Source organism: Eleutherodactylus coqui, chromosome 3, assembly GCF_035609145.1.
Source record: "Eleutherodactylus coqui strain aEleCoq1 chromosome 3, aEleCoq1.hap1, whole genome shotgun sequence".
Classification (NCBI taxonomy): Eukaryota; Metazoa; Chordata; class Amphibia; order Anura; family Eleutherodactylidae; genus Eleutherodactylus; species Eleutherodactylus coqui.
This window is the reverse complement of record NC_089839.1, coordinates 238182946-238206302: the sequence shown is the minus strand read 5'-3', so window position 1 is coordinate 238206302 and position 23357 is coordinate 238182946. Positions and strand designations below refer to the sequence as shown.

The following is a 23357-nucleotide window of genomic DNA, read 5'->3' as shown; positions in this document are numbered from 1 at the left end:
GGGTCCTTGAGTAAGCCAACCAGAATGCAGAAGTAGTGTTTTTGTTCTACAAGGTTTTAGCTCTTTCCGCACAGGTGACTTATCATCAAAGCCCAGGCTTATGCCAAAGAGACAACTACTGAGGCTGGAAGGAACCAGAGAGCAGGCACCGCAGCAGCCTGACTTCCCTTGAATGAGGTAACAGCTTGTAACCTGCTTGCACCTGAAACGGGTGTAGATATTTCTCTGTTGCTTTAATTGCAGGAACAGGCCTCAAAAGAAGAAAAAGGAGGAGTGGAAAAGTGAACAGAACGCTACTAGGGTCTGGCAGGAAAGGTAAATGCCTGTGCCATGCTGTGCTCCATGATGTCACACCTGATCCAAGAGCTAAGCCATTCATCCAAGGAGGTAATGTGGGGTATAGTGTCTTCTGTTTGGCTTACCCCAGGGTTGAACACTGCTGCGAGATGGTTTGTACTAGGTAGGTGTTTGGAGTTTGTTGGTTTGCACAGACCTCTTTTCATGTTTGTTGGAGGCGTAGCTTGAAAAAAAAAAGATTTTTTTTTAACACCCCAAGAATATGACTAAAGAAATTGTTTTATGGAAGTAATTTTGAATATTTGATACACCAGAAGTCATAGTAAATCATAGAGGTAAAACATTTTATTAGTCATCTACTCGGTTAGAATCACGCCTAATTGTAAGACTAAGTTGAGTCCCTATGAAGGTTTTGTTTGGTAGGACTGCTGTAATATGCTTATGCTTATTCCAGGCCAAAACGGAGGGCCTCACCTCCCACATGAGTGCCTTATATCAGGAGTTACATCAACTGTCACTCATAAATGTGCATTCTCCTTATTTCCTGATCAAGAGTCGCATAGTTTGCTTTCAGGTGGTTGGGTTGTCCTAAAAAGACGCAAGGAAGAGCTTGGAATCAAGATACAAAGAACCTTTTCAAGTGCTGTGTTAACCACTACAACCTCAGTAAAACTTGAAGAAAAGCTAATTTGGGTTCATGTCAGACATTGAATAAAGATTATCAAGAGAGGAGACAAATGTGGCCCATAAGGTGGCCGTAAGTCTACTAAGGATTCAGCCATATTGTGTAATCAGACAAATGTTAACATGTAACAAATAGAGATGAGCGAGCGCACTCGTTCGAGCATTAGGGTGTTCAAGATGCTCGTTACTCGAGGCGAGCACCACACGTGACTCGACTCCATTACATTTCCTTCCCTGAGAAATTTGCGCCCTTTTCTGGCCAGTAGAAACACAGGGAAGCCATTACAACTTCCTCCTGTGACGTTCCAGCCCTATCCCACCCCCCTGCAGTGAGTGGCTGGCGAGATCCAGTGACCCCAGAGTATTTAAATCTGCCCCGCCCGCGGCTCGCACAGACACACGCTAAAAGAGATCAGGGAAAGTGCTGCGGATGCTTCTGCTGCTATAGGGACAGTGTTAGCGTCTTCAAGAACCACAACGGCCCTTCTTAGGGCCACAGCTCAGCTAGTGCATTACTGTTGTGGCTGCTGTGAGCAGTTTTGCACATTTTTTTTTTTTTTTATGTATATCAGGCTTGCAGGCTGTAGTGTTCTCAGACTGCAGTCTGTACTTGAGTATAGGGGCAGTATTGGTCAGGTAGGGACAGTGGTAGTGTAGAATCCTGTCTACAAGTACCCCAACGGTTCTTCTTAGGGCAACCTGCGACCGTGTGCATTTAACTCCGTGGTTGCTGGGAGTTGTAGTACCTCTGTATTGCACAGCCTAGCCTGCGTGCAGCCTTCATTTAAACATTTTTCTGTCCGCACCTTGCGTTGCCTCAGTTCACTCTGCCTCTAAGTGTATGCCAAGAAACCACACATTTTCTACAACGCTCTGTTATACGTGTGCTGTCTCAGATGTTCACGGTCTGCCGGACGCGCATAGATTGAAAGTGCAATACACACTGCCCAGCCTCAGCCTGCATTGCAGAGTAAAATAAGGAGATTTTTTAAAAAAATTCCTTTTTATGGCTAACGCTTACCCAGTGCATTTGCCTGCGTGGCCTGTGGGACTTCACGCCCATCCAAACTGCGTAGTTTCACAGCCCAGCCTGCATGCAGCCTTCCTTATAATTTATCTCTGGCTTCATTTAGCGTTATATTACCGCTGGCAGCCACCAACTGCGCGGCAATAATTCACAGACATTTTTACACCGCTCTGTCTCTTAATCCAGCATGCTGAGGGGTAGGGGTAGGGGCAGAGGACGTGGACGCGGTCGAGGACGTGGAGTCCCAAGTGAGGGTGTGGGCATAGGACGAGTTCCTGATCAAGGTGAATTGCAGCCGGCTGCTGCGGGACTAGGAGAGAGGACAGTTTCTGGGGTCCCCAGCTTCATATCGCAATTTTTGGGTCCACGTCGTAGACCTTTATTAAAAAATGAGCAGTGTGAGCAGGTCCTGTCGTGGATGGCAGAAAGTGCATCCAGCAATCTATCGACCACCCAGTCTTCTACGCCGTCCACTGCTGCAACTCTGAATCCTCTGGCTGCTGCTCCTCCTTCCTCCCAGCCTCCTCACTCCATGAAAATGACACATTCTGAGGAGCAGGCAGACTCCCAGGAACTGTTCTTGGGCCCCTGCCCAGATTGGGCAGCAATGGTTCCTCTCCCACTGGAGGAGTTTATCGTGACCGATGCCCAACCTTTGGAAAGTTCCCGGGGTCCGGGGGATGAGGCTGGGGACTTCCGGCAACTGTCTCAAAAGCTTTCAGTGGGTGAGGAGGACGATGACGATGAGACACAGTTGTCTATCAGTGAACTGCTGGAACTGAAATGTTACTGGGGTCTATCTGCACTGCTGGAACATAAATGTGACTGGGGCATGTCGCAACTGATACTACTGAACTGTTACTGGGGTCTGTCTATACAGATACTACTGAAATGTTACTGGGGTCTGTGTATACTGCTGCAAATGAAATGTTAGTGGGGTCTGTTGTCACTGCTACCAATTAAATGTTACAGAGGTTTGTGCATACTCTTACCACTGAAATGTTACTAATTCTCGGCTCTGCCTATACTGTTGCTACTGCAATGTTACAGAGTAGTGGAAATGGAGGTTTCCCAAAGACATGATGGTGGCGAGGCCGCGCTACTAGGTTCCCCAGGCGCGACAACTTTTCAGCGACGCGGTCACTGGGAAGGTGCATATAACCACGGACACAGGACACGTACTGCCTCAAAATCTTCCACGTCCTCCTCCTCCAACAATGAAAACATTCTTGGCAAATGCTTTCGCAGTGGTCCGTCTGGCGGCAGTCCAAGAATTTCACCTTAAACGACACAATAAGGAAGCCCCCCACCACAGCCCACTTAATCCTGGCTGCATTCCGAAAACCAACGGAATAAAACCGCGCTAATAGGTCCACAGTCGCGACCACCATCCCACCAACGCGGTTACTGGGAAGGTGCATATAATCACGTACACTGGGATAGGAAACGTACTGCCTCAAAAACATCCCTGTCCTCCTCCTACAACAATGAATACATTCTTGGCAAATGCTTTCGCAGTGGTTCATCTGGCGGCAGTCCAAGAATTTCACCTTAAACGACACAATAAGAAAGCCCCCCACAACGGCCCACTTAATCCTGGCCACATTCCGAAAACCAACAGAATAAAACCGCGCTAAAAAGTCCACAGTCGCGACCACTATCCCACCAACGCGGTTACTGGTAAGGTGCATATAACCACGGACACTGGGACAGGACACGTACTACCTCAAAAACATCCCCGTCCTCCTCCTCCAACAATGAAAACATTCTTGGCCGAAGCCCACCTGTATTTAATCTGACGTTAGCTCTGCTGTCCAGGGCACTGCAATGGGATTTATTTATGTACCACCGGTGGGTTCCAGGGAGCCACCCATGCTATCGGTCCACAGGGACTTCACATAGGGGATTTGTACCTGCCTGTGTCTATGAATTAAATAACCCGGTCAGGCTGGGGCATGCAGTGTGGGCCGAAGCCCAGCTGCATTTAATCTGACGTTACCTCAGCTGTGCTGGGCAATGCAATGGGATTTATTTATGTACCGCCGGTGGCTTCCTGGGACCCACCCATTCTGTCGGTCCACACGGAGTTGAAACTGCATGTGTCTACTTATAAAGAACCCCAGTCTGACTGGGGCATACAGTGTGGGCCAAAGCCCACCGGTATTTAATCTGACGTTACCTCAGCTGTGCTGGGCAATGCAATGGGATTTATTTATGTACCGCCGGTGGCTTCCTGGGACGCACCCATGCTGTGGGACCACACAGACTTCACATTAGGGAGTTGTACCTGCCTGTGTATACTTATAAAAAAAAAACAGTCTGACTGGGGCATGCAGTGTGGGCCAAAGCCCACCTGTATTTAATCTGACGTTAGCTCTACTATCCGGGGCACTGCATTGGGACAAACTACAGGAGCAATAAAGCGCTAATGAGACGTACACAGCTACGCTAGCATTGGAGTCCGCTGTTGGCCCACGGTTGCTGAGGGTTTGTACAGAGGCCTATGTCCTGGGTGCAGTGAAAGTCCGCTTCCTGCCTTGGATTGCTGAATCTGTGGGCCGAGGCCTATGCCGTGGGCGTGGTGCAAGTCTGCCATGTTTGGCTGCTCAGATCAATTGTTTGTTCATGCCTTGGGTTTCCAAAGACCCACCTATGCTGTTGGTGCAAAATTCCCATCGCTGTGTTTGACCTGTCTGGCACAAAGACACTGACTGACTTGGGTAGGGGGCAGAGCGCAGACGGCTTTCCCCTTGCAGTGTCGATTGAGCTATGCGACACCTTGACAGGATGAATACTGTGTGGCACATGGATTCCCCATTGCTATGCCCACGTTTGCAGCTCCTGACGGAGGTGGCACAGGATTGGATTTCTCATTGCTTCTGTACAGCATTGTGGGCTATGGCCCCGCCCCATTTAAAGAGCGTCACTTCCTGGCCATGCCAACCCTCTGCAGTGTGTGCCTCCGGTTGCTCCTCAAAGCAGACGCACTTATAAATAGACATGAGGGTGGTGTGGCTATGGGGCCAGCGTGTGGCATGAGGGCAGCTGAAGGCTGCACAGGGACACTTTGGTGTGCACTGTGGACACTGGGTCGTGCGGGGGGGTTGGGCAGCATGTAACCCAGGAGAAGAGGCAGGGGGGGTGTCCCGCAGGCAGTGCTTGTGCTTAGTTGGAGGTAGTGTGGTGCTTAGCTAAGGTGTGGCTTACTAATGAGGGTTTGTCCGAAGTAAAAATTGTTAGGGGGGGGGGGGCACTCTTGCCGCTATTGTAGCTTAATAGTGGGACCTGGGAACCTGAAATGCAGCCCAGCATGTTGCCCCTCGCCTGCCCTATCCGTTTCTGTGTCGTTTCCAGCACTTTCTTGGGTTTTGCAGATTTTCACCAATGAAAACCTTAGAGTGCATCGGCGATATACAAAAATGCTCGAGTCGCCCATTGACTTTAATGGGGTTCGTTACTCGAAACGAACCCTCGAGCATCGCGGAAAGTTCAACTCGAGCAACGAGCACCCGAGCATTTTGGTGCTCGCTCATCTCTAGTAACAAACAATATAACCTGAAATCACACCTTGGTAAGCTGGTCGCAATAGACATGTTTTGTCATCTAAACTATGAACAAGATGGCTTATGCAGAAAACCGGAAAAAGATCAATCTTTTAGGAGCCATCTACCTAGAATACCATTGGCAAAATGTAATGTGTTGTGAGGTATTTTCCTTATCCTGGATATCAACCAGCAGTAGGAAGGAATAAGGTAGGAGACAGGGAAAGGGCGGTGGCTTGGGGTGTCACCCTTGCAGGAGGCATTCCCTTGGTGGAGGTGACAGCTAGGGTCCCCTGTAGGCGGTTGGGAAAGCCCCAAGAACACACATAGGAAGAAAAAACTATCCAGGAGAATGAAAATACCCACAAAAAAGGAGGGAATTGTGGAAGATGGCTGATAGGTTCGCCATTTTGTCTGTATTTTCTGTTGTCAGCTGTGAAGATGCTATATTGTGTCTCTTATCTAATCCTCCGGAGGAAGGGAACATCACCCCCCCCCCCCACCTCCACAAGAATTGAAGGAGTAATGCTGTGTGTCCATAAACTGGTCAAACTGGTTCTAACTGGCAGAAACCTATCTAGGAATGTCTTTGTGTAGAGGGACAGGAAATGGCTGACTGTAAGAGAGACACCGGAAGTATCTCCTTCACACAACCAGTGAAGAATGAACAGAGCATGCTCAAGGGAAGCTCCTCCCGGGTGAATGATCTCACAGCTACCTCACAAATATCTCCCTCTGATAATTACCAATCAGCACACTAAATAATGTAACTGTATCCTAAATTACCCAACTTCCTGTGTTGAAACTTTATTTAAACTTTTACCCGCCTAAATAAAGACGGATTTTTGGGACACATGATGTAGACGTGTGGTCTTTGAAAGGCTCTCCTAGCCTGTACATTATTTCTATCTAATTTGGCACACACAGTATATCAAATAGCGAAAATTGCGCTAACACAGTCAATGGAAGCCATCCATCCCGCGATACTTCTGCTGTGGGCACAGTGGAAGTATCACACGAAATTGTGTCCTGCGCATGTGCGCCGGCACGCTGGTCAAGACTCTCGCCGCAGATCCAAAGAGGTTAGTATAGGGTCTCTTTGAGGGCACCGGGGCTGATTCTGCTGTGATATTTCGCAGTGAGAATCCGACCCGGCCGTGGGCATTAGGACTTGCAAGTACAGTGCATAATGCAGTATGGCATAATGTTGTGTGCACAAGGCCTAAAGATAAATATTTGCATGTGGTTATAAAGTGGGCTTCCAGAGTCAGTTCTACTGGGAAGCCCTTGGTACCCCAGTCTGACACTGCTAGCAATAACGATTCTTCTTCCGCAAAACTATACATCAATCTGTTCAGCTCCTATACCATGCTGGCCGTAGACCAGGCAATATGCTCAAAATCGCTGGTTTTCTTTATATTATACAGATGTTAAGAGCCCATTCATTAATGACGGCAAAATCATTAATCGCAAAATACTGGAAAAACCCATCCCCCCCGGAATTAGGGGAGTTCAAGGTCCGTATGACAGAACAACATACATATGAGAAATGGTTGGCCTTTCGTGATAATTCTAGAAGTCAATTTAAGGAGGCGCTGGAACTCTGGGAAAAATATATAAACGAATAAGCTCAATTTCTACAAAGATGCCAGGTTATCTGTTGTTTGTTTACCCTTTTATGTTACCATTCCCTACTTTACCCCTTGTGATAACAGAAATCACTCTATATAGAAAAAAACATTTCAAATTAAAACCTGTTACAGCATTTATAAATAATTAATAGAGGGCACCATACAAAGACTACACAATACCAAAATGTGGTGTGCGACTGATAATCCTACCAAGGGGAGGAATAGAGACCACAGTAAACAACCACTAAATTTGCTGTACAATGGACTCAAGATGCATACCACTGTATAGTTAACCCCATTACCGCAAGGATATAACATTGCGATGCAACTTACTATTAAATGAGAAACAAATATGTATACCAATGTATAAGCTTAGGTCAACAAACATAGTCGGTGTAAACAAGGTATATACTTGACTGTAACTTATAATATGCAATGTTGATGTTCAAGATCATTTACCTAATGCTGTATTGTAATCTAAAACTACAACTCTAATAAAAATTATTGAAAGGAAAAAAAAAAAAGTTTAGCTTTGAATTACCTTTGCATTCACTTTTCGCAATAGGCCACCAAGTGCCTTCAACACATGCCATTTTAATAGGTCCATCCTGGGTGTAACCTGGGAGGCAGGCAAAATTTGCCACCTTGCCAGGTGGGTAGGTTTCTTCATTCCATTCACCTTGTAATTGAACTCCTTCAATTCCCTCAGGCTTTGGACAGCGATCTACAATGAGAGAAATAGATATCAAATAAAGTCTTCTCTGTATCATTAGGAGGCTAAGAAAAATCTACTTCATTAAGAAACTAAGAAAGAATTTCCTAACTTTTCAGCAGTGAGTCAATAATGCTATATAACTTCATGCCTTGAACTCAAATCCCCCCTAGGAGCAGCGTCCTTACTCACAGAATGCAATACACGTCATAGATGTCACTATTATTTCCAGAGGTCGTCACACATTATGCTGGCGGTTCAATACTCCACATTACATTACTCAAAATACATTACTCTGATCCATACTGCTGCTCTGTCATGTGCCTCACTGTGCCATTACACATCCTGAGTACTGTCATAAACACACATTAACACTTTACATTCTAAAGTTTATGCATTATACTTTACATAACACGTCATATGGACCATTAAACCTTGCAAAGCCGTGCTCTAACCTAAACTATGGTGCTATTATCATAGTCCCATGAGTCCATTTACCCCACCCTGGCCAGTGATTTTATATAACATTGTCTCTGGAACCATAAACCACTCATTCTTGTATGATACGTCTTCAGACACTCGCTTCCACTTCTCTGTGTTCTCCGGCACTACGGGGAGGGAGACTCCCTCTCCTCCCATGCACTGTGGACCTGTTCACCCCAGCATGGGGTAACTGTCCACCGTGCAACCCCTTTGCAATGGCTGCTACCACGATGCTCAGCTCTGCCACATCTGTGTCCCGTCATCTACTGTCTGCCCTGAGTCTGGAGCTGTGACGCAGCTCCTTATTAGTTATAGTGGGCACCTGTGGCTCCACACTTTCCTGAGCTTATTGGGGAGGGGCGGGTTTCAACCCTCCAATAACCGTTTCAGTGGGGCCAGATCTACATAGCAGTAATGTGATTAGCACTGATAGGACCTGAGCCCTCTCCTTCAGACTCATAGAAGCTTCAATATTATGGTGCTGTGTGCTACTTCTCTTCTCCTCCATGGCTCTGATTCTTGGCTGGCAGAGAAGGGACACACATTGCACTTCCCAGTGCTCTCTCCAGCAGGCCTCACTATCTTCGCTCTCCCAGTGGCATCTCAGACCGTGAGGGGGCGGGGCTACACAAAGATGCTGCTGCTATGTATGGGGGAGTGCTGTTCAGGGCTACCCCCTTACAGCTGAACTCACACACCCAAGAAACTTGGGTGTAACTCGCATCTAACAGCACATGGACACTTGTCTCTGTGCTGTCCTATGTCCATGAGCAATGCACATTGCATGTCCTATTTTTGCCCCGGAAAATAGACAAAAATAGGATATGCAGTCAATTTTTTCACCATGATCATTGGTACATGCAAAGAAAAATCATTCAAGGAGATAGCCACAGAAGGAAGGCCTAATTTATAACAGGAAAAATACCAGTACAACTCTGGTAGTCAAGCAAACCAACCTGTCTAAGGATGGGTTTAGAGTTGAGCGAACGTACTCGTCCGAGCTTGATACTCGTTCGAGTATTAGCGTGTTCGAGATGCTCGTTACTCGTGACGAGTACCACGCGATGTTCAATTTACTTTCACTTTCATCTCAGACGTTAGCGCGCTTTTCTGGCCAGTAGAAAGACAGGGAAGGCATTACGACTTCCCCCTGCGACGTTCAAGCCCTATACCACCCCCCTGCAGTGAGTGGCTGGCGAGATCAGGTGTCACCCGAGTATAAAAATCGGCCCCTCCCGCGGCTCGCCACAGATTTGTTCTGACATAGAGGAGGGAAAGTGCTGTTGGTGCCGGAGCTGCTATAGGGAGAGTGTTAGGAGTATTTTTGGCTTCAAGAACCCCAACGGTCCTTCTTAGGGCCACATCTAACCGTGTGCAGTACTGTGGAGGCTGCTTTTTGCACATTTTTTTTTATTTTGTATATCGGCCGTGCAGAGCATTGCGCCCTGCAGTAATTATACATAGTGCAGGGCCAGTAGTGGTGAGGCAGGGACAGAAGACATATATTGTGAGGCAGGGACAGAAGACATATATTGTGTGGTAGGGACAGAAGACATATATTGTGAGGCAGGGACAGCAGACATATATTTATTGAATATAGGCAGTGGGCCTTTGCAAAAACATTTGGGGAAAAAAATCTATTTGGGCTGCCTGTGACTGTCCTCTGTGTACTGGGTCTGTGCTGGGTGTAGTTGTCCTCCTAATTCATACGCAGCCAGCTAAGTGTTACAGCAGGCTTGCACAAAATTATTTCCTGGCTCTGTGTTGGCTGTTAAATCACCGCTGTATTCCAGTCCACAGTGCAGCGTGTCTGCAGTTATTTTACATACTCCAGGGCCAGTAGTGGTGACGCAGGGACAGAAGACATATACAGTGTATATAGGCAGTGGGCCTTTCCAAAAACATTTGGGGAAAAAAATCTATTTGGGCTGCCTGTGACTGTCCTCTGTGTACTGGGTCTGTGCTGGGTGTAGTTGTCCTCCTAATTCATACGCAGCCAGCTAAGTGTTACAGCAGGCTTGCACAAAATTATTTCCTGGCTCTGTGTTGGCTGTTAAATCACCGCTGTATTCCAGTCCACAGTGCAGCAGTCTGCAGTTATTTTACATACTCCAGGGCCAGTAGTGGTGACGCAGGGACAGAAGACATATACCGTGTATATAGGCAGTGGGCCTTTCCAAAAACATTTGGGGAAAAAAATCTATTTGGGCTGCCTGTGACTGTCCTCTGTGTACTGGGTCTGTGCTGGGTGTAGTTGTCCTCCTTATTCATACGCAGCCAGCTAAGTGTTACAGCAGGCTTGCGCAAAATTATTTCCTGGCTCTGTGTTGGCTGTTACATCACCGCTGTATTCCAGTCCACAGTGCAACAGTCTGCAGTTATTTTACATACTCCAGGGCCAGTAGTGGTGACGCAGGGACAGAAGACATATACAGTGTATATAGGCAGTGGGCCTTTCCAAAAACATTTGGGGAAAAATAGTGGGTCTGTGCTGGGTGTAGTTGTCCTCCTAATTCATACGCAGCCAGCTAATTGTTACAGCAGGCTTGCGCAAAATTATTTCCTGGCGTTCCGTAAGCGAAGTCAGCCTCCAACCACAGGCCAATAAGTGGCACATTTAATTACAGCGTTCTGTTTCTGCACTACTGGTAATGCACCATGCTGAGGGGTAGGGGTAGGCCTAGAGGACGTGGACGCGGGCGAGGACGCGGACGCCCAAGTCAGGGTGTGGGCACAGGCCGAGCCAGTGCGGTGGCCAGGGGTAGAGGCAGGGCCAGACCGAATAATCCACCAACTGTTTCCCAAAGCGCCCCCTCGCGCCATGCCACCCTGCAGAGGTCAAGGTGCTCTACGGTGTGGCAGTTTTTCACAGAGACGCCTGACGACCGACGAACAGTGGTGTGCAACCTTTGTCGCGCCAAGATCAGCTGGGGAGGCACCACCACCAGCATGCGCAGGCATATGATGGCCAAGCACCCCACAAGGTGGGACGAAGGCCGTTCACCACCTCCGGTTTGCACCACTGCCTCTCCCCCTGTGCCCCAACCTGCCACTGAGATCCAACCCCCCTCTGAGGACACAGGCACTACCGTCTCCTGGCCTGCACCCACACCCTCACCTCCGCTGTCCTCGGCCCCATCCAGCAATGTCTCTCAGCGCAGCGTCCAGACATCGCTAGCGCCACTGTTTGAGCGCAAGCGCAAGTACGCCGCCACGCACCCGCACGCTCAAGCGTTAAACGTGCACATTGCCAAATTGATCAGCCTGGAGATGCTGCCGTATAGGCTTGTGGAAACGGAGGCTTTCAAAAGCATGATGCGACGGCGGCCCCGCGCTACTCGGTTCCCAGTCGCCACTACTTTTCCCGATGTGCCGTCCCAGGCCTGCACGACCACGTCTCCCGCAACATTGTACGCGTCCTCACCAACGCGGTTACTGCCAAGGTCCACTTAACAACGGACACGTGGACAAGCACAGGCGGGCAGGGCCACTATATCTCCCTGACGGCACATTGGGTGAATTTAGTGGAGGCTGGGACAGAGTCAGAGCCTGGAACCGCTCACGTCCTACCCACCCCCAGAATTGCGGGCCCCAGCTCGGTGGTGGTATGTTCGGCGGTGTATGCTTCCTCCACTAAACCACCCTCCTCCTCCTCCTCCTACGCAACCTCTGTCTCGCAATCAAGATGTGTCAGCAGCAGCACGTCGCCAGCAGTCGGTGTTGCGCGGCACGGCAGCACAGAGGTGGGCAAGCGTCAGCAGGCCGTGCTGAAACTACTCAGCTTAGGAGAGAAGAGGCACACGGCCCACGAACTGCTGCAGGGTCTGACAGAGCAGACCGACCGCTGGCTTTCGCCGCTGAGCCTCCAACCAGGCATGGTCGTGTGTGACAACGGACGTAATCTGGTGGAGGCTCTGCAGCTCGGCAGCCTCACGCACGTGCCATGCCTGGCCCATGTCTTTAATTTGGTAGTTCAGCGCTTTCTGAAAAGCTACCCACACTTGTCATACCTGCTCGGAAAGGTGCGCCGGGTCAGCGCACATTTCCGCAACTCCAAGACGAACGCTGCCACCCTGCGGACCCTGCAACATCGGTTTAATCTGCCAGTGCACCGATTGCTGTGCGACGTGCCCACATGGTGGAACTCTACGCTCCACATGTTGGCTAGGCTCTATGAGCAGCGTAGAGCTATTGTGGAATACTAACTCCAACATGGCAGCGTAGTGGGAGTCAGCCTCCTCAATTCTTTACAGAAGAGTGGGCCTGGTTGGCAGCCATCTGCCAGGTCCTTGGAAACTTTGAGGAGTCTACCCAGATGGTGAGCGGGGATGCTGCAATCATTAGCGTCACTATACCTCTGCTATGCCTCTTGAGAAGTTCCTTGCAAAGCATAAAGGCAGACGCTTTGCACTCAGAAACGGAGGCGTGGGAAGACAGTATGTCGCTGGATAGTCAGAGCACCCTCATGTCTATATCTCAGCGCGCTGAGGAGGAGGAGGGGGAGGAGCATGAGGAGGAGGGGGAAGAGACAGCTTGGCCCACTGCTGAGGGTACACATGCTTCTTGCCTGTCATCCTTTCAGCGTGTATGGCCAGAGGAGGAGGAGGAGGAGGAGGATCCTGAAAGTGATCTTCCTAGTGAGGACAGCCATGTGTTGCGTACAGGTAGCCTGGCACACATGGCTGACTTCATGTTAGGATGCCTTTCTCGTGACCCTCGCGTTACACGCATTCTGGCCGCTACGGATTACTGGGTGTACACACTGCTCGACCCACGGTATAAGGAGAACCTTTCCACTCTCATTCCCGAAGAGGAAAGGGGTTCCAGAATGATGCTATACCACAGGACCCTGGCAGACAAGCTGATGGTAAAATTCCCATCCGACAGTGCTAGTGGCAGAAGGCGCAGTTCCGAGGGCCAGGTAGCAGGGGAGGCGCGGAGATCAGGCAGCATGTACAGCACAGACAGGGGAACACTCTCTAAGGCCTTTGACAGCTTTCTGGCTCCCCAGCAAGACTGTGTCACCGCTCCCCAGTCAAGGCAGAGTCGGCGGAAGCACTGTAAAAGGATGGTGAGGGAGTACGTAGCCGATCGCACGACCGTCCTCGGTGACGCCTCTGCCCCCTACAACTACTGGGTGTCGAAGCTGGACACGTGGCCTGAACTCGCGCTGTATGCCCTGGAGGTGCTTGCTTGTCCTGTGGCTAGCGTCTTGTCAGAGAGGGTGTTTAGTGCGGCTGGGGGAATCATCACGGATAAGCGTACCCGCCTGTCAACCGACAGTGCCGACAGGCTTACACTCATCAAGATGAACAAAGCCTGGATTTCCCCAGACTTCTCTTCTTCACCAGCGGACAGCAGCGATACCTAAGCAATACGTAGGCTGCACCCGCGGATGGAAGCATCGTTCTCTATCACCATCAAAAACGGGGACATTTTTGCTTCATCAATCTGTGTATAATATTCCTCCTCCTCCTCCTCCTGCTCCTCCTCCTGAAACCTCACGTAATCACGCCGAACGGGCAATTTCTCTTAGGCCCACAAGGCTCAGTTATATAATTTTTGTACACAATTTTTATACGTTTCAATGCTCATTAAAGCGTTGAAACTTTCACCTGAACCAATTTTTATGTTAACTGGGCTGCCTCCAGGCCTAGTTACAAATTAAGCCACATTAACCAAAGCGATTAATGGGTTTCACCTGCCCTCTTGGTTGGGCATGGGCAATTTTTCTGAGGTACATTAGTACTGTTGGTACACCAATTTTTGGGGGCCCTCGCCTACAGTGTAATCCAATTAATTTTTAGCCCACCTGCATTAAAGCTGACGTTACATCAGCTGTGTTGGGCACTGCAATGGGATATATTTATGTACTGCCGGTGGGTTCCAGGGAGCCACCCATGCCGTGGGTCCACACGGAGTTGTAACTGCATGTATCCACTTCTAAAGAACCCCAGTCTGACTGGGGCATGCAGTGTGGGCCAAAGCCCACTTGCATTAAACATGACATTACCTCAGCTGTGATGGGCACTGCAATGGGATACATTAATGTACAGCCGGTGGGTTCCAGGGAAGCACCCATGCTGTGGGTGCACACGGAATTCCAATTGCGGAGTTGTACCTGCCTGTGACTATTTATAAAAAAAACGCAGTCTGACTGGGGCATGCAGACACCTTGACATAATGAATACTGTGTGGCACATAGGTTCCCCATTGCTATGCCCACGTGTGCAGCTCCTGATGGCGGTGGCACAGGATTATATTTCTCATTGCTTCTGTACAGCATTGTGGGCTATCGCCCCGCCCCTTTTAAAGAGGGTCGCTGCCTACCCGTGTCAACCCTCTGCAGTGTGTGCCTGCGGTTCCTCCTCATGGCAGACGCACTTATAAATAGACATGAGTGTGGCGTGGCATGAGGGCAGCTGAAGGCTGCGCGGGGACAATTTGGTGTGCGCTGTGGACACTGGGTCGTGTAGGGGGGGGGGGGTTGGGCAGCATGTAACCCAGGAGAAGTGGCAGCGGAGTGTCATGCAGGCAGTGATTGTGCTTTGTTGGAGGTAGTGTGGTGCTTAGCTAAGGTATGCATTGCTAATGAGGGCTTTTCAGAAGTAAAAGTTGTTGGGGGGGGGGCCCACTCTTGCCGCTATTGTGGCTTAATAGTGGGACCTGGGAACTTGAGATGCAGCCCAACATGTTGCCCCTCGCCTGCCCTATCCATTGCTGTGTCGTTCCCATCACTTTCTTGAATTGCCCCGATTTTCACAAATGGAAACCTTAGCGAGCATCGGTGATATACAAAAATGCTCGGGTCGCCCATTGACTTCAATGGGGTTCGTTACTGGAAACAAACATCGCGATAATTTCGTCCCGAGTAACGAGCGCCCGAGCATTTTGGTGCTCGCTCATCTCTAGATGGGTTCATAAGAGAGTGTTTTGGTGCGTGCGTACGCACACACAAAAACACGCTTGTAATTACAACAATGCATTCCCTATGGTGTGTGCACATGTCCGTGTTTTACAGGTGCATGCCTGCAAAGATAGTACATGCATGCACCATAGGGAATGTACGCATTGTTTTCAATGGAGCCGGGGACAGCGGCAGAAGTCAACGCTGAGCCCGAGCAGCTGCCAGTGGCTTTTCAGGGAAGGGCTTCATAAGAGAATGCCTGCAATTTTTTTTTTTTTTTTTAACACTAAATTCTTTCTTTTTCAGGGAAGGGCTTATATGTAAAGCCTTTCCCTGAAAAAGAATGCAGAGGGCCGACAAAGCATTGTTTTCAATGGAGCCGCCGGCAGCAGCCACTGCGCCATTGACAACAAGCACGCAGCTGTGTTCACGCATTTTGCTCGTACCTAGGTGCAGATGTATGTACGCACCTAAGTACGCACCAAAACACGCTCGTGTGAACCCACCCTTGGTCTTACAAATCTGAGATGGATGAAAACTCTTCTGTATGTTTTGGGCAGAGGAAAAAGAAAAAAAACTAAAGTTACAACACAAAATCTAGGACACCCTACTCCATGAGAACTGCCTCCATACATTCTGGTGCTCCAAAACTGGCCACCAATAATATAACGGAATGGGGCACTATAGCAGCAAATGCATACTCATTTTCCTTCTCCAATTCTTCTGGACATCCTTCATTTTCCATGCCATCAGAACTGATGAATATAACAACCCTCTATGCGAAGTACATCTGGGATAAATCAATCCACGTCTTTGAACGTGGGCTCCGGTATTACCATTACTGGAACTTCTGTCACTCTGTGCATACCTCCTCCGATAATTGTAACACTCCACTTACATTAACAACACCTATTTTTTAGGCCAGAGTGGAATACAACCTAGTAATCAAGAAAAAATATCTCAAAATCAGAAGTAAAAACTAATAAAAAAAGATCTAAGAATGAGATGTAGATTGTGGATCTATCATTTGCAACCTTAACATATGCCCAAATATCACTTCTGACGAGAGGCCTGTCATTTACACCAACACCTTCATTGAGCCACTATGACTGGATGAAGAATGTCCATCTATTTGCCAAAAAATAGCTTTGCATTAATACTGTATCCTTAGATCATGGGTTACAGTGAAATCAACTATTTCTGATATGGAATCTTTGAGTATTTTGGTGGACCTTATGGACAAAAAAAATTTAATGTTGTAAAGATACAGCCCCATTTACCATATTAAAGCTGAGATAAACCACAACCCCCACACTCTGCCAATATACAAGTATTGGCACATTTACAAGAGTGGTATGCAATGACATAGCTAGCATTAAACCAAGTAATTATGGAATCTCTTGCATCCTATCTATGTGACGTTAAGAATACCATTACCAAAACCCATGAAATACATGTTTCATCTGGTGTCCTTTTAGCAAATATACCTGTTGAAAGTTTATATAGTAACATCTATCACTGTTACATGTGCTGCTGGGATCTATAGTTCTAAGCTTCCTAGCAGCACAGACCTCACAGGATTAATTGATTGAGCTGGCTGGGTGTGGTACTTCCTGCTATTCAATCTCCTGGGTCTGTGCTCACATATAAACCCAGCTCCTGGTCAGTCTGTCTGGTGTTCAGGGTGAGCAGTCATGAATCCTTGTCTGTTGAAGTTTGCTGTGTGATCTGTGTCTTGCTGGTTCATGTCCGTTTGTACATTTATATTCTGTCAGTTTTGTGTTACTTGCTGTGTGATCTGCTATCTGTGTCCTGTCCTGTTGCAGCGTTCTGTGTGAACTCTGTCCGGTTCTGCTGGACTCCTGGTTAGTGTAGGGACTAGCAGTATAACCAGGAGCCGTGAAGTGGCCTCCTAGCTTTCATGTTTTGTACAAAATGTCAACTAATACCTGGTATTTATATTCAGCTTATCATCTGTTACTAGTGGTTGCATTTTGGCTGCTGTATGCTGTATATTCTGGCTCTGTGTGTCCTGTTGTTCAGTCCCTGTCATGTGGCATGTGAATGCGTCCTGTTCTGGTGTGTGGCTCCTAGGATCAGCTAGGGCCCAGATCTAAAGACCGCTGAGCTGCCCTTATTGGGGCAATGTCCCCGCTTAGGTAGGGCCAGGTCAACCTCCCGGTAGCAAAGTGTCAGTTGGGAGAAACCCATGTGCATGCATCTCTCCTTGTCACGATCGTGTGGGCCCCATGCTTACTTTGCCCACACGATCGTAACAATCACCTCTTGGCCCTATGAGCTGTCACACATTTCCTCAGCATTACGGGTACACAATTTTCTACACATAATGATTGTGTGTTTTTTTTTTCTTTATTTTGTCCTTACAATTAATTTTTGTTTGAGAATACTTTCTTTTAATCAGATATGTGACATAGCCATGGGAAAGGCATGTGCAGGGACATATGCAAATTTATTTCTTGAGTGGTGGGAATACAATATAGTTTTTTTGGATGCCCTTGATTTGTATACTAATCGTGTCTTCTTTGAGGACACTTCATAGATGACATACTTATTCTATGGCATGGCAGCAGCACCTTGTTATCGGAACTTATTGCGTGATAAACAATAATGATATTGGTATGCATTTCACCTTGGAGATATATGACAATACTATCAGTTTTCTGGATCTTTCCATCACTTTCTACCCCCTTTAGAAAATCTATGACCACCAATAGCCTTCTGGGATAGTTGGCACCCTCCCCCACCCCTCTTCACTCAGAATGGGGATACCAAGTGAACAATAGTTAAGGGCAAGAAGACAGTGTTCTAGTAGTGAATCTTTTGACTGTGAATGTCAGAACATCTGTAGAATATTTAGAGAAGAATTATCCATCCAGCTGTTTGAAAAGAGCCTATCATAGGGCTAAGACAGAGAACAGAGACAAACCAAGAAAATTGTGAGATATGTAGGAATATATAATGGTTATTCTGACCAGGTCTAGAGGATTCTGATGCGGAGCCAGTCATTTCAGCATACCCTAGTGTCACGTACAGCAGGGATTCCAATTTTATGGATATTCTGGTACCAGTGGTAGTGAAGTTAATTGACTATGGGACATGAGTGTGGAATGTTATGCATGTGGTAACTGTTCAAGCTGTACAGTGGTTGCCAGATCCAAGTTCTGTCAATCATAAAGATGGCAAGAAATACCATATCAGACAATTCATTATTTGTAGAACCATTGGCATCATATATGTGGCATAATGTCTATGTCCCAAATTCAATGTGAGAAAAACATGTCAAGAGTTCAGAGAACGTATATCCAAACATCTGAGTTTGTTATGGATCGGTACTGAGTGTACCTAATGAATATCTGCCCCCTTCCTATTTAAGAAGCAAGTGCATACACTAGAATGAAGAATCACTCGCTGACATACAGTTCAGTTGAATGACACTTCCCCTTTACTAATCAAGCTGCATGAGGTTTTATAGACGGTATGCCTAGTTAGTACGTCACAAAGTACGAATCTGTAGTTGATTGGTTATTGCCTTATAAGAGTATCTTCCTCCAGGAGCTGACGTCATGATTTGTGGTATCTTGGTTGCATTCTTGGACGTTGTAAGTTACACAGTGGGAGGGGGGAGTGAGTAGTTAGTCAGCACTTTAGCAAGTAGCTGTGTTAGCAAGTGTAGAACAGAAGCACATATTTGCAATAGGCATTTTACTTAGTTTATTACAATCCATTACAATCCCCCCTTAAAATGACTATTTTATCTGTCCCTAATCCTGGGCCTATCTCATCTGTCTCAATGTGCCTTGGAACTCTTTTGTGCCACACGTTAGACGAGTCATAGCTATCCCATGACCCCCCCTGCCGTGGGCTTTGCACATATAGAAGTCAGATGCTGTCATTATGGGCTTAAAGCTATTATAATTGCTTAGGGGAAAGAGTCTTTAGGGGGTGTAGGATTTCTCATAGTCCGCTGGACTCTCCATGTTCAGCAGCGTTGGCGCAGCATTGTCCACAGCTTTCTCACAGAGTTTTTTCAGGCAGGGTAGTACACAGCAGATTATGATGGCAAGGATAATCAGAAATACAAGTATGGTTATCCCTACCTGAGCCAGCCTTCTCTGCCACCCACTCATCCAACTAAAGTATTGGTCCCATGGGTCATTTATACCTGAGTTTTTCTTTAGCTCTACTGATAGGTCTTCTAGCTTTTTGATGGCTAAGGTCACTTTACCGTTTGGTCCTGTGTTGTTGGGGATGTATGTGCAGCAGGTCTCCCCTATCATTTTACATATTCCTCCTTTCTCTGCTAAGATCATATCTAAGGCCATTTTATTTTGGAAAGTCATGGAGGAGGTAGGTCCTAGCTGGTCTGCTAATCCCTGCAGGGCATCTTTGGTGTAATTCATGAACCTTTGTTGTTTGTAGTAAATGTAGTTTATCCAATCTACATTTTTGTTAACAGTGATAATGGGTATTAGTGACATGAAGCCTGCTTTAATCTGATCCCTGGCTTTAAACTCGTCGGGCACCCCCCTTGGAACACCAATGGTATCTATGTAGACATGAGGGTCAAAGCTTTCCATGGGCCCACTACATTTTCTTCTATGGGCGTTGCTTACTGGCTCATCTGGGAGGTCATTGGTGAGGATATGCAAAGGCATAAGAATTTTTGCCAAGGCACACTCCCCTGTCCAACTCCCATCCAATCTGGTTCTCAATTTCATGTCCCCACAAAGCCAATAAATGTGCCCCAATGATTGGACCTGCTTCTGTACCACCTTCCCACTCTTGTCACTATATGTACAGCAATACCCATCAGTGAAATTCCCTAGGAATCTCCCTGGTCCCCATCTATTTTTATAACAGGTGTAGTTTCCAAAGTAGATGGTGATCCCTTCTCCTGGATCAGGAGTTTTGGTTATTATGGGGTACTCTTTTTTTCCATCTCTCACAAATGGTGTGGTTGATGGAGGTGTTGGTGAAAAGTTTAAGGAAGCACTCCTCGCTTTCTTCAGGGATCTGCAGAGGGACAGCAGCTAGGTGTGGTCTAGCACTTCCGCACTTCATCCACTCCAACCAGAGGTTTTGGTCGGAGAAGCCGGTTTCTACCGTCATGGTGTCCTTAAAGGTAGGGTCAGCAATAGCTATCATGTTGTTCAAAGCCTGTATCTTAGGGCAAAGGGGGTTGGCTACAGGTGTAGGACTGGGGGAAGGTTTCCACTCGGAGGCGTTGTCATGTCCCCTAGTTAGAATTTCCCAAGGGGATAGTCTGAGCCCACCCCTATATTGGTTCCCAACAAATCTATTCAGGTATCCACAGGGCTCAGATTTGCTATAGTTAGGGTGAGGGGCATGCTGAAGTCGGATCTTCCAATGTGGAGGCATCTGCCAGTCTTGAGTAGGGTCATGTGACTAATTAAGGATTTCCCGTTTCTGTTTTTTTTTTATCTAAGGCATTCTGTGGTTTGCATCCCCAGTCTGTCCCTGTGTTCCACTACATGGATCCCCAATAGCTATAGTCCTGTCCCCAGTAAGAATTCATGATGCATATGTATATTATGCCCACGTATCCGGTACACTGCCACGAAGCATAAGGGCAGGGGGCTAGGTCTCAATAATCAAATGAGAATGTGGCTACATGGGTGTTGGATGAATTGTACCAGAACATAACTATATCCTCGTATGCAATTGACCAGGGGTTCCAGTTCCCATCCTTTTCTCTTGTGATAGCTACATGAGATCCGCCCCCTCCCTAAACAGCCACGGTAGTAGAAGGATATATAGCATAATTATGTCTGCTACTCAGGAGACGGAGCCTTCTTGCAATGGGAGGCATGGATCCAGGAGCTCTTTCCGTCTAGTTTCACTGACGTGGCTGTGGTCAGTAGCACCTGGTAGGGACCATTGTACTTAGGTTCAAGGGAGTGTTTTCTCACAAATCTCTTCACATAGACCCAGTCCCCGGGGAGTAGATCTTGCAATGGGAGGCATGGATCCAGGAGCTCTTTCCGCTTAGTTTCACTGACGTGGCTGTGGTCAGTAGCACCTGGTAGAGACCGTCGTATTTAGATTCAAGGGAGTGTTTTCTCACAAATCTCTTCACATAGACCCAGTCCCCAGGGAGTAGATCATGGGTCCCAGTGTTGGCCTCTGGATCTGGAATAGAAGAAAACACCTGGGCATGTACTTTGGTTAGTTCCTGTACCAGGGACGTCACATATTTAGTCAGTACATCAGACTGGAGCTGGAGCTGTGGAACCTGCCTTGGTTGTCAGCATATCTGGTGCCATCAACAAAAATTGTGAGGTCTGGGTTCTCCAGTGGCGTGTCAAACACAGTGGGTAGATGTGAAGTTTCTTGTTTCATCACCTCAAAACAGTCATATTCATCAGGATTTAGGGGATCTGTTCCCCCCTCGGGAATTGGGAGGAGGGTGGAAAGGTTCAGGATGGTGCATCTCTGCAGGGTGACATCCGGGATTAGGAGAGAGCACTGAAGGCGGAGGTGTCTGGCCACTGAAAGGTGCTTGGGTTGGGTTTGGTTCAGGATAGCAACAATGTCATGAGAGGCAAGAAGCATCAGTGAGTGCCCAAGCATCAAGTCAGAGGTTCTGTCCAGGAGAACTTGGGCTGCAAAGACTGCCTGCAGGCAGGAGGAGCCACCTCTAGCGATTGGGTCCAGTTGAGAAGAGAAGTATCCGATGGGCCTGAGTCTGTTGCCATGAGACTGGATAAGGACCCCAGTGGCGTGTCCTTGTCTTTCCTACACGAAGAGCATGAAGGTCTTGTCGTAGTCCGGTAAGCCCAGCGCTGGGGCAGAGGAAATGGCCTGCTTGAGCAGGGTAAAGCTGGATAGCACTTCCGGTGAAAGACTGAAACCTCGTACAAAAGTTGCATTAGTAGAGAGGCTTCTGGGATCCATGCTCTGTAGTAGGAGAAGAGTCCAAGGAAGGCATGAAGTGCCTTTGGTTCTTGAGGTAATGGGATCTGCTGTATGGCAGTAACTCGGACTTGGGTGAGGTGTCTTGTACCCTTCGAAATGCAGTGTCCTAAGAACACAACCGATGTTGCGCATCACTGGAGCTTGGGTTTTGAGGCTTTCCACCCCTGACTGTCGAGGAAGCAGAGGAAACTCTCAAATGTCGTTTCTGCCATGGGGAGGTTGTCATTCACATACTGAAGGAGGACAACATTTGGGTTCTCCAGCTGCTAAGTATTCAGAATGAGGGCAATGGCTTTGGCAAATTGACTTGGAGAGTTCTGTACTCCCTGTGGGATCACTGTCCAAGTGTATTGTCGGCCATCATGAGTGAAGACAAAGGTATTGACAGGACGGGTGGAGTGGGACACGGAAGAAGGCGTTCGCAAGGTCCACCACTGTAAAGTACATAACTGAGGGTGGGATTCCAGACAGCAAGGTGTGGGGATTCGGCACGATAGGCATGTCCAAGATGGTGGCTCTGTTGACAGCTCTGAGATCCTGGACCATTCTGTACTTGTCTGGTTGCCCTTTCTGGGTTTTCTTCTTTACAGGAGAGAGGGGTGTGTTGCAGAGTGTCTCGCAGGGGATGAGAGCCCCATTCTGGAGCAAGGCCTTGACTTGTCCTGCGATCACTTCTGCCACTGCTATCTTGAGAGGATACTGTGGTTTTTGGGGAAGCGGTGCTCCTGGCTTCAGGGTAACCGTTACAGGTGGCACCTTGAGGTGGCCGTTGTCTTCTAAGCCAGTTGACCACAAGTGTTCAGGTATTCTTTTCAGGGTTTTCAGCGGGATGCCTGACGTGGAAGGTCATGAGCATATGCAGGGAGTACAGCATCATGTCGTCTTCAGAGAACAGTGGGGAGAAAACCGTGATTTTCCCATCTTCAGTGAAGGTGATGGTTGCTTGCAGTCTGGATAGGACGTCCACTCCCAGAAGGTTCAGCGGACAGGTAGGGAAAACAACGAATCTTGCCAGAAGATCCGGGAAGGGCCCTACCAGGAGTGGGAGCGTAAGTAGGTTGGATCTGGGGGTTCCATCAACTCCCACACAGGAGACGTCTATGTTAGACAGGAAGGA

The 23357-nt window shown here is 47.9% G+C and overlaps 1 protein-coding gene across 3 annotated transcripts in view; it reads right to left on the bottom strand.

Moving 5' to 3' along the window:
* LOC136621574 (complement factor H-like) overlaps positions 1–23357 on the bottom strand; it is a 1208893-nt gene that overhangs the window by 381772 nt on the left and 803764 nt on the right. For 2 of the 3 annotated variants that reach the window (XM_066597135.1, XM_066597136.1), the window contains exon 2: positions 7723–7905. The exons of the other annotated variant lie outside the window; for it this stretch is intronic. In XM_066597135.1, coding sequence (XP_066453232.1) covers positions 7723–7905 — 183 coding nt within the window. The remainder of the gene's footprint in view (positions 1–7722; positions 7906–23357) is intronic. 3 annotated transcript variants of the gene reach the window in all.